Here is a 12,013-nt window from a genome sequence, read left to right on the forward strand (position 1 = left end):
TTTTTTTTTTTTTTTTCCCCTGGAAGCCCTTATAAACACTGTTCTCACTCTTATAGGCACCTTTGAAAGGCTGATGGGTATACTTTTTATACAGACCACAAGGAACTAGGAGTTGGCGCTGAATGTCCTGTCATAAAGTCACGTTGTATATTAGCAGCTATATAGGAACTTAACTCTTGCATCCAAAAATACCTACTTCAAGACAGATTATCTCTAAAACATTTCGAATCATCTTCTAGTTGCCTGCAAAGAAGAAAAATAGAAGCAAAAAGCAAGCCTGTATGGCAAGATGTTTTACAGAACTGCACATTCTCTTTCTGAATGCAACCGTGATGCACCAGTGTTTAAACACTCTGTAACAAGCCACATTACTTAGCAGGAAACAGTACTATCTCTCAGAGACACTAAAAGACAAAAGCAGAAACTGCCAGTCTTCCTGTTATACTTCCTGTTTAGACTTTTTCCCTCTTTGAAAAAAAAAATCAATTTATTTATCTAATAACTTATGCTCTTTGTTGATAATTTTCAAGAGGATGTATGAAGGAGACAGTAACTCAAATTTTCAAATCACATATAAAAAACCCAGTGCTTCAGGCAAAGTATCTTACCCAGGAATATGAACAGCTTGTATTCCAGTTGCTGATTTTTGGCTCCTCTGAACATTATTGAACTGTTTACAATCACAACTTAACATTCTGTAATATATCTAAGTTAATAACTATAAACTACACACACACACACAAATAATAGGAACTCTAGTGGCACAGTGTTTAAAGCATTTGGCTACTAACCAAAAAGTTGGCAGTCTGAGCCACAAGTGGCTCCATGGTAGAAAGATGGGGTAGTCTGCTTCTGTAAAGATTTACAGCCTTAGAAATCCTAAGGAGTAGTTCTACTCTGTCCTTTAGGCTGACTATGGGTTGAAATCAACTTGATGGCAGTGGGTTTGGTTTTTGATTTTATATATATTATACTTGATTTCACTGGAGACTACAAAGAATTACAGGTGACATTTTAACGTAACATTAAATGTGTAATCAGTAAATGCTTAAATTTTTTCTTCCAAAGAAGCAGGAATGGTTCAGTTGTACAATAAACTATTAAAACAGATAAACTGGATGTATTAAATAGCATTGATTCCAAAAATTTAAAAGAAGTGAAAATATACAATTTTCATAGAAAATCAGTGTTGACATCTATATTATCACTTCCAAGTTTTTAACATTATGAAGAAATAACATAACTAAATATCCAAAATAATTAAAAAAGAGAGTACCATCACAGCTAAGAAAAATTTAACATTAATTTATTTTGGTGTTATCATTTAGAAAATAAAGTTCTGTTATGGGTGCATGGCATATGAAGTCAAGGTATTAAATATAACAACACAAAACATATTGTTTCACTATAGGAAATCCATTAATGACCTTATTTAGTTAACAACTAGCAATGAAAGGTGACTCATAGTTTTCAGTATGCTTGGCCATTAGAGTACTTTAAACACCTGATAGGAGCTCTGGTAGCATAGTGCCTAAGGCACTTGACTGCTAACCAGAAGGCTGGCGGTTCAAACCCACCAGCCACTCCTCGGAAGGAAGGTTGGGCAATCCTACTTCCGTAGTGGTACTGCCTCGGAAACCCAAGGAGGGGTCGCTATGAGCCGGGGCTGACTCGACAGCAAATAACAACAACAACAACAAACACCTGATAATGTGAAATGGGCTGGAATACAGGCTACTACCATTTTTGATTTTTAGTTTGCTTAACATTTTTTATTGCTAGAGACAGCAAAGCTCCCAAAGATAAAAATCTTGAAGCCAAGTCCAAAAGAGGAACCAGTCTCAATTGCAAAACAGTGTTGTCATCTTCAAAAAGGAGATGATCAGAGACAAAGGGTCAACTGATACTTCAACAGCCTCTGCCAGTAATGACAGACTTTAACACAAATTACCTTCTTTTTGCATGCCCTTTCTCCTCATTCCCACAAGAGCAAACTCCAGTCCTTTAAGATGATGAACAAAGTTTTAAAAAAGAAAAAGATATTGTTTACCAACAGTTAGATTTTGTTTAAGAGTTAACATGAAAATGAAGAGTACACTTTTCCAGAAAAGGGCCCTGGTGGCATAGTGGTTAAGGGCCCAGCTGCTAACTGAAAAGCTGGAAGGTTTAAAACTCCCAAGAGATGTGGTAGTCAGCTTCCATCAGGTTACAATGTTGGAAACCCTACAGGGCAGTTCTACTCTGTCCTATAGGATTGCTATGAGTCAGAACTGACTCGACAACACACGGTAGCACTTGCCAGATGACAGACCACAGAGGTTCTGCTTTAATTTTACCTAGTTGTATGACCTGACGCATACCTCTCTGTGCTTTAGCTCATAAAATAAGGTTTAAGATCAGGTCCAGTTTCTACATTCAGACTTATAACTGGTTTCTCATGTCTGTTTGCCTTACCTCCACAAGACCAGTACTCATTGCTCTGCCCTAAAAGTCAATGTCACTGGAGGCGTGGGATGGAAAGGGGATCTGTACTTATTTTATTAGTCTTCTAATTAAAAATTTGTTTGAAGAAAGAATATCGTAGTGTAAAGCCAAAAAAAAATTTTTTTTGAAATCTAAACTAGATCACAAAATGTTTCAAGGTAAAGACTATGAGGTTTAGTTCTTTTAAGTGTTTCTTAACACCTAGCAGAGTGCTAAGACTACAGACATCACTCAATAATATTTGGCTAATTTACAATGACACTGGCATATTGCTAATGCCTGCCAGTGTCTGACATTAGTGATAGATAAGTTAAATAGGTCAGTGTCTATTTTAAGGCATGCTGCCATTACTCAGAATATCAATACACATTTTGTCCTCTTTGACCTTAGATTTTCAACTGTAAAACAAGGTTAATTATGAGGTTAATACTTAACAATATGATAATTCTAGAATGGACTTTCTCAAGTCTGATCTTTTCCCGACTATCCACTTGCTTTCCAGTGTGTCCAGGCTGATGAAGGGTGGGAGAAATGGAGAGAAAACAATTCTTGTGGCAGGTTTTGTGCAAAAATTCATCTGAGTGATTTCTAAGGGTGCATATGTGTATGTATATACTACAAGGATACCTTGCAGGAACTCCTTAACTGATTTCCAATTTTTATTTACTATATTTTGATGTGGAGGGATGAATGGAATACAGAGAAAGTGAGAGGCAAAGTTTCTCCTGCTGACTGGACATTCAACGAGCTTTGGTTTAGGACTGGGAAGCTCTTTAAGAAAATTAAACCCTTTCCTTTCTTCCTTTTAAAAATTGGGGAGGGAAAAAAATTAGAAGAAAATAAACCTAAGTAAGATTAATTATCTCTATATGAGGTTATTACAGGTGATTTCTCTTTTGTATTTTGAAAATTCATATAATGAACAAGTAACAAATGAATAGCTAGATAAAAATATTAGCTTAATTATTTTAACTTAATCTCTTAAGCACTAAAGAAGATATAGTCCAACATGTTCTTAGCTAGGAGTAGATCTAAAAATTCCTATTATGTTAGTCTTAAAAGTTCTTGTAATTTTCTGTGAGATAATCTTTTATTCTTCTAAATGCAAATATAAGTATTTTCAATCCTCTGATCCAGGAGCAAAATCCTACAGCTGCATGTTATACCTGATTTACTGATTTAAGCATCATACTTGAGATTATGGGATTTGAACTCAAAAGAGATCTGGGTTTGAACCTCTATTCCACCTTAAGAGCATAAACTCAGATAAGTTACCTCACTTCTATAAAAGGGAGATAATAACTAACTCACAGGGTTGTTGAAAGGATTAAATAAACATATGCAAAAGTCTAGCATATATCAAAAACTCAATAATGCTTGTATCTCTTGATGCTATGATTTTTCCTGTTCTTCCACTAGAAGGCTATGTCAGCAGGTACTGTTGAAATTATTTCCACTTATGTGTTATATTTAATTAGTTTTAGGTTGTATGTAGCCTGTGATGGAAGACTACTGATGACTGATTGAGGCAGGGTAAATGAGGAATATCCAGGAGGATACTTACTTTGCTCTTCTTACTGCTGGACATTTTATTCCTGATGTAGCTGAATGTACGACTGACTTTTGTTCCACCCTTTAATTCAAAATCTTTCTTAGAAGGACTTGGTGGCAGGAAATGGCAGTTTTCTTCTGTTATACTAAATAAAAAGAAGACAACTGATTTTTTTTTGTTTTTTTAAGGATTACAGAAGTCAATTTGAAAACACCTAATATGTAATGTTTTGTAACTTTCATTGTCATAAATTACTTTACTGACAGTCATAGTCAACTTATATATTCACACCAAAATGAGAACCAGAGTAAGAGGACAGACTGAGTCTGCTAGATGGTTTTATACACTCTGCCCTCTGCTGCCGAAAAATGGCTACATTTTCAACATCAGCCATTTTCAATGACCTGATGTTAATTCACTAATTACTGTATCTGAAATTTCTTAATTTAAAATAGGATTCAATTCATAAACATCTTTGCATCAAATAGGTGCTAGAAGGAAAAGCCGTATTTGTGATAGATAAGGAATTATTAATAAAGGTCATAAACCAAGAAATCTATATGACTAACTGCATAGCCAAGTTCCTTACAGTAGAGATCACATATCTTTTCTACTCTTTTGGTATACTAGACAATCAATACTGCAGATTGGTTAATACAGCTATGTACAATTTTAGGAGGGATTGTTTTGGCATGAGTCAGAGCAGACTTGATGGCAACCAACAATATACTGAATGGCAGGCAGAAATGAGGCAGAGTACAGCAAGATTCATTTTAGGAGTTTAAAATGGATTCAAACTTAGTGATCTGTTTGTTTTAGGAAGACTACATAAAATTCAAGTCCATCCAAAAGGACATGTTTTGACCTCAGGAAATTCATAATGGTTGATCTGTTCAGAGAATGCTGGGTAAAGGAACTTGAATAGGGGAATCCATTTGTACTACTTTTCTTAGGTGTTTCCGAAAAGTTAATTTAGAACTTTCCAACAGAAAGTAATGAGAGGGAGGCAGAAGCACAAGGTTCTTTCTTCTTCAACAGCTAAGCCTACTTGCATTCAGGAGTGCCATGTAAAGGGTTGTTGACAAAACTAAGGAGTCCGATGCTAAGATACAGGGGAAATGGTGTGAAGAGCACTGCTCTAGAAAGATGAAAGAATAAGGAACCACAGACACCATTCAGTTGAGAATCCTGGATCACTGAGCTACAGTGATACCTTTGTGAAAAGGAGCAAAACTTAAAAAATTGCAGGTCAACAACTGGAACTCCAATCGGGTTCTTGTTCAAGTGTTTAATTTCATCAGTACGAAAAAAGAAATATAAACTAAATGTGTCAGAAGAGAAATCTTTTGCCTCCCATCAAGAACGAATTCATGTAGTTAGGCAGAATTGTATACCACATCCATGTATACAGAATAGAATAGCTTTAAAGCTTAAAATGACTATGGTAGCAGTACCACAGGAACTTATTACTAATTGAGAATGTTGTCAGACTTAGGAGTTAAGACTGTCCATAAGCAAAGAGTGCATGTTGATAAAGTAAATATAAATGTGCCTTTACATGAATAAATGCAAACAATAATCTTTATCATTAGAGTAGTATAAAGAATAAAAGTGGAATATTAATAAAAATATTAATTAAGATACAGTCTTCATATTAACTGTGTGAACAACTGACATTAGACCAGAGAATTGATGGTGCCTGGCTATCATTATTGAACATTTTGATTAAAGAGTCTATAGAAGAATCCTGACTAAAAAGGGAAAACGTAAAACAGAATTCCAAATTCTCATGGACTCTAGACTTTCTGAAACCATGGAGGGTAGATAAACCCCTGAAACTATTGCCCTGAGATAGTCTTTAAACCTGAAACCAAAAATATCACCTCAAGTCTTCTTAAAACTAAACACTAGTTTAGCTTAACCAGTATAAAATGTCTGCCTTGAGCATATGCTCTGTTAAGATCTATCTATATGGGATCAGACTGACAACAGCAACTCGGAAGATTAGACAGGAATCTTAGGGGGCAGTGGATTTACATTAACGGAATAGGAACAGCTCAGAAAAGAGCGTGAAAATAGTTACACAACTCAAAGAATGTAATTAATGTTACTAAATTGTCCATGTAGAAACTGTTGAATTGGTGTATGCTTTGCTGTGTATATTCTCAATGACAAAGTAATAAAACCTAAACAACAACAACAACAAAGATACAGTTTTCAATATAAAACCTTTTTAATCATAATTTCAAATTTATTACTGAAGAAAGAACTAAATTAGGTCAGTTAACTTAGCTTGCTTAAGTCAAATGGTGTAAGATATTTTGGATTTTGTCTTGGGAAAGGAATAACAAATTAAATGCATTGTACCTTTCGGTTAGATTAGCACTGGTGTTATGGAAGAGCCGTGTATCTAGAAAACAAAAGAGGAAGTGACAAAGTCAGAACAAAAGTATTTTACCATGATAGATATTTAAAACCAGTATGTGGTACCCCCTTCTTCCAAGTGTTTGGAAGGAGAAATTACACTAGAAATCATTAAGTTAGCAATGGAAATATGAGCAATAAGGTGAATTTCCCATGAAATTAAAATGAAAAAGTTTAATCTGCGATTCAATAAGCTGAACAAATCTAAAGTTGCCATTTTTACTTCTGCTTAAACACTCATGAAGCATGTTTTATTCCTGCTCTTATCACTATTCAGTTTTCACAGTCATCTTTCTGAGATGACACCAAAGAAAAAACTAAAATAGGAAATAAATGTCATATTCAACACACTCTATTAATTCTGCTTTCATATATTTCCATATTAGAAATCTAACTAGTATGTCTTGATTTTTTTTCCAGAAATGGATTAGTGACTAGGAAAGAACATCAGACCTGGCTTATACTCTTGGCCCTGTCACTAACTTGGGGTTAGATCTCTAGTCAGATCTAACTAGATCTCTAGTTAGATAAGCAGGGCAAAAAGTAGAATAAATAAGTAATAAATAAAGGAACATTACCACTGTTTTGATCTACCATAAGTTAATGTATTCTGGACTACTTTAGGACTTAGAAGAGTCAGGCCTCTGTTGTTTGATCAATGATAAATGGTTTTCAGTTTTTAGGAGAGCAGGTAGAGGATTATTTTCCACATAAGTATTCCAGGGACTCAGGGTTGCTTAGTACCTCCTGCTGTAATGTGAATCACAGATACCAGTTTTCCTTGAGGTTGGTTTCAAGGATCTCTGAGGTTACTGTGAGTAAAACCTCAGACTCAAAGATGTTCTATTACTAGATTACCAGGATTTGAAATTCTTAAACCCCCAAACCATTTTAGATTCTGAATAGCAATGCAAAATTAGATATTAACATAAATAGAAGGGTAGTATAAGGTATAACCAAAAAACAGAAACTCAAAACTCACTGCCATCGAGTAGATTCTGACTCATAGCGACCCCCTTTGGGTTTCTGAGGCTGTAAATCTATATGGAAGTAGATTGCCCAGTCTTCCTTCTGTGGAGTGGCTAGTGGGTCTGAATCGCCAACCTTCTGGTTAGCAGTCAAATGACTTAGGCACTACACCTCCAGAAAATTCAGTCTTCCAAAGATTACCTTGTATACTTTCTACTATTTCCTATTTGGGATTTTTCTTCCATTTCACTTATGTGCATGGTAGCAATAGTCAGGTGAGTAAGAAAGATCAGCAGAGTGAGACTAAGATCTAGCATGTGTTCCCTAGTTAGGATCCATCGATCAGGTGCTTTAGTTTGCTTAAGCAAAAATCCAAGAGGCTGGTTTAGGTGGCCAGTGGCTTCAAAACTCTTTATACCACAGAACATTCAGTGATACCAGTGACATTAAACTCCTTCAGGCCACCAGGATACAGTCATACTCTTAAGCAATTGCCTAACAAATTACCACCTTAGTAATCTAAAAAAAAAAAAAAAAAAAAGAAAAGAAAATCATAAAGTAGATAAATACCAATCAATATAGACCTAATTAAAACTAAGAATAAACCCTTAGAAGATTTCTGTTGCATCAACCAAAAACTGAACAAACATATGATCAGGGTACTGGGGGAATCTATGATTCCTTTAATTTCCAAAATTTTCACTGTTGAATAAGTTTTAAATTCAGTTACAAGGATTCCCTTAGATGTGATTCTCAAAACGGTGACTAATTGTTAATGCCTCTGAAATCCCTAAATGTCAAGTTTTCCAAGCATCTCAGAGTATGAAACAACTAGGATTACTTCCATGATATAATTGTTGTTGTTGTTGTGTGCCGTCGAGTCGGCCCCGACTCATAGCGACCCCTCTTTGGGTTTCCGAGGCAGTATCACTACGGAAGTAGGATTGCCCAACCTTCCTTCCGAGGAGTGGCTGGTGGGTTTGAACCGCCAGCCGTCTGGTTAGCAGGCAAGTGTCTTAGCCATTATACTACCAGAGCTCCCATGATATAATATAATTAGACAAAAGCAAAAAACTCTGTCATTTAGGTTAGGCTGGGAAGTATTATTTCAGGTTAGTAGAATATTTCAACTAGGCTTTTCTCAAGGCATAAAATAGCCTTCAGACTTGTAACACTATATCCAGGGACTGTTGGTTGGAACCACTGGATGCACATGGTCAATATTTTTCAACGTTAAATCTCATGAGATGTTAAACATTGTTGTTAGGTGCCGCTGAGTTGGTTCTGATTCACAGCGACCCCATGTGACAGAGCAGAACTGCCCTATTGGGTTTTCTAGGCTTTAATCTTACAGAAGTACATTGCCAGGTTTTTCTTCCACACAGCTGCTGGAGGGTTCAAACTGATAACCTTTTGGTTAATGACTGAGTGCTTAGCTGCTATGTTATACACAGACAGGCATGCACATATTGTGATTTCCAAAGTTAGTAAGTTTGGAAAACAGTATATTGAACACTGCCCTGGAAAGTCATCATGTACACTTTAAACCAAACCCAATGCCACTGAATGGATTGTGATTCATGGCAACCCTATAGGACAGAGAAGAACTGCCCAATAGGGTTTCCAAGCCTGTAAATCTTTTACAAAGCAGACTATTTATTCTTTTTCCTGTGAAGCAGCTGGTGAGTGAACCACTGACCTTCTGGTTAGCAGCCCAATGCTTTAACCATAGCATGACCAGAGCTCCTCTGTTGTTGTTATGTGCCGCCGAGTGCGACTCGACTCATAGCCACCCTTCCTTGGTTTCCTAGGTGGTATCACTATAGAAGTAGACTGCCCAAACTTCCTTCCGAGGAGTGGCTGGTGGGTTTCAACTGCCAGCCTTCTGATTATCAGTAAAGTGCCTCAGGCACTATGCTACCAGAGCTCCTAGAACTCCTCTACACATTAGCTTTTCAGTATCTCTTTAACCCAGAGTTTCCTAAACCTATTTGGTCATGAACTAATCTCTTTCTCCTTTTTCCTCTCGCCCCTCCCCCCCTACATAATTCTTACTGGTTATCTATGACTTTAAGGAATACATTTGAGAAAAGATGGGTACACGATTTAAAGATCTCTCCAGCTTCTATACTTTTATGGTTCCATTGTGTTAGATTAACTGTTAGGAGATTATAATTTTCTATCAGTGGCAGAAGAAATACTAGTGGAACCCTGCCTTATTTGCCATGCTGAGCTATTTCCCAGCATATTTCTTGAGATGAAACAGCTTCGAGAAGTTCTGAACATTTGCAGTTATAAGTGGATTTTTACAACTTCCCTCCTATTAAAATTAGTGTAAGGTGAATTAGCCTCTGTCTTTTTGCCAAATATCTTTTAATAGAACTGAACACCTATTAAGATCTCCATTTAAAAGCAAATTAACAACAGATGAGTGAATAAACAAAATGTGATATATACATACAGTAGACGATTACTTGGCCATAAGAGAAATGAAGTCCTGATAAATGCTACAACATGGATCAATATTGAAAAAATCATGCTGAGTGAATTAAGTTAGTCACAGAAGGACAAATATTTCACGATCTCACTTATAGGAAATATTTAGAATACGCAAAAGTAAAGAAACAAAAGTTTAATAGTACCAGGGGCTGAAGGAAGGGGGAGGTCACTGCTTAAGGGCCACTGAGTTTCTACTAAGAGTGATGGAAAAATCTGGCAACAGTGGTGATGTATAACATGACGAACATAATGTTACTGCACTGTTCATGTCAACGGCAAAAGTTTTGCTGTATGCATCTTTACCACAATAAAAAAAAGCAAAATAACTAAACTTTGTTATTGTGCATAAAGCATTTTCTTTTAAGAATGATGCAAAAACACCAGGCTGTGCAATATTTAAATACTGCTGAAAGCAAGTTAAGCAAGTGGTAAGGAGTCAGGATGCTCTCAATCATGTGGATTATTTTCATCATCAGTTGCTGTTGTTCTTAGCTGCTGTCAAAATGATTCTAATTTATGGTGATCCCATGTATGCAGAGTAGAACTGCTCCACAGAAATTTAAAAAGCTGTGACTCTTCAAAACCAGATCACCACGCGTGTTTTCCGAGATGCCTTTGGGTGAGTTTGAATTGCCTACCTATCAGCTAGTGGTTGAATGCTTAATTGTTTGCGCCACCTAGGGACTCCTCAAATACCAGAGACTCATTACATCAGTGTATGATATGAAAACTGTTCATTAGGTAACTTTAGTTCATAAATAGTTTTTCTGTTAAAAAAAATAGCAGTAAGAGCATATTCTAGAAATCTTCAAACTGGAGATAATGATTTTTTACAAGAGAGAGAATTCATTTCTTTTCCAAGTTTACTATCATTGTTAACTGTAAACTTTTAAAAGTTAGTATTATCAAATAATCTGGCTTATTGAAAAGACAGAAAAATAAGAAAAATGTAAGTTCACTAAGAGACAATATAGGGTCTAATCTCAAAGGCAAGGTATTTTTCTAGAAATGGTCTGAGAGCTAAGAAGAAAAAAGGTATAACAATAGTTTTTTAATGCCACAGATGGATATCTAGCTATCTGTCCCATGAGATAGGAAATTGAAACAAGGAGAATTGAAATCTAATTATCTAATGGGAAGTTTTAAGAAATCTGTACTCAAAAGCTACCAGGTAGAAACACATCCCTTAATGCCTTTAAAGACATGTGTATTCTGGAAATGTCTTGCACCCTGGGAGAAGACCACTAGATCGATCAGTATAGGCAGTGTACAGAAGATAAACAGTTTTATCCAAATTAATTTTCAAAGCAAAGCATAAAGACAAGTGATTTAGGAAAGTTAGCATGCAAGAGGGTAAGAGTCCCCAAACAGTGTCTTAGTATCAAGCCTACAGCATTTTCAGAGCTGGTCAAAACCGGGACAACAGCCATTGGACACCAAGGTTGCTTACTTACTATGCAACTCCTCCTCCTCATCACTGGAATAAGAAGAGCCAAGAGAAAAGAGAGTTTTAGACTTAAGAAGGAGTGGGAGAGATGGTGATGGAGAAGGAGATCCGCCTTGCTGGCTGCGTCTGTTGCTGGGCTGAGAAGTGGTTAACAGAAGACATTAGAGCATGCACAGGTTATACCGGGACAAAGTAAAAGGCACCTCAAACCCAAGTCAAAGCAGAATAATGTCACTGCCTATCTTGATATAGGAAAAGTGGTCCAGGGAACAATGTAATTTATTCCCATATTCATCTTCATTTGTCAAGATGCAAAATTCTAATTCAGTACTTAAAAAAATCTATCAAACAAATATCTCCTTGCTCAATTACAAAAAAAAAAAAAGAAGTAAATTATTTGAATAGGTTAATAATTTATAGCTGGAGTTTTCTTCATTGTAATATGCTAAAAACATCTTGAGTAGTGCTGTTTCTCAGGATTCTGCAGTTTGCTCTTTCTCACTCAAAGTCTCTTCATTCACACCCACCTCTTGAAGTACAATCATTATAAAATAAATTGCTGACTTCAAGCCAGATCTCTCCTTTGACCTCAACACTCAATCATCTCACCCCTCACCTGTGGGTGGGAATCCCACAGG

At 36.2% G+C, this 12,013-nt stretch overlaps 1 protein-coding gene across 1 annotated transcript in view; it reads right to left on the bottom strand.

Annotated features, from left to right (window-relative positions):
- The window catches only part of AKAP13 (A-kinase anchoring protein 13), a 313,928-nt gene that overhangs the window by 64,025 nt on the left and 237,890 nt on the right, over positions 1 to 12,013 (bottom strand). The window contains exons 15-16 of the mRNA XM_042781685.1: positions 6,404 to 6,446; positions 4,049 to 4,181 (exon numbers count right to left, since the gene is read on the bottom strand). Coding sequence (XP_042637619.1) covers positions 4,049 to 4,181; positions 6,404 to 6,446 — 176 coding nt within the window. The remainder of the gene's footprint in view (positions 1 to 4,048; positions 4,182 to 6,403; positions 6,447 to 12,013) is intronic.

The sequence above is a fragment of the Orycteropus afer genome, unplaced genomic scaffold (genome assembly GCF_000298275.1).
Source record: "Orycteropus afer afer isolate SDZICR_OR568_19922 unplaced genomic scaffold, OryAfe1.0 scaffold00150, whole genome shotgun sequence".
NCBI classification, from domain to species: Eukaryota; Metazoa; Chordata; class Mammalia; order Tubulidentata; family Orycteropodidae; genus Orycteropus; species Orycteropus afer.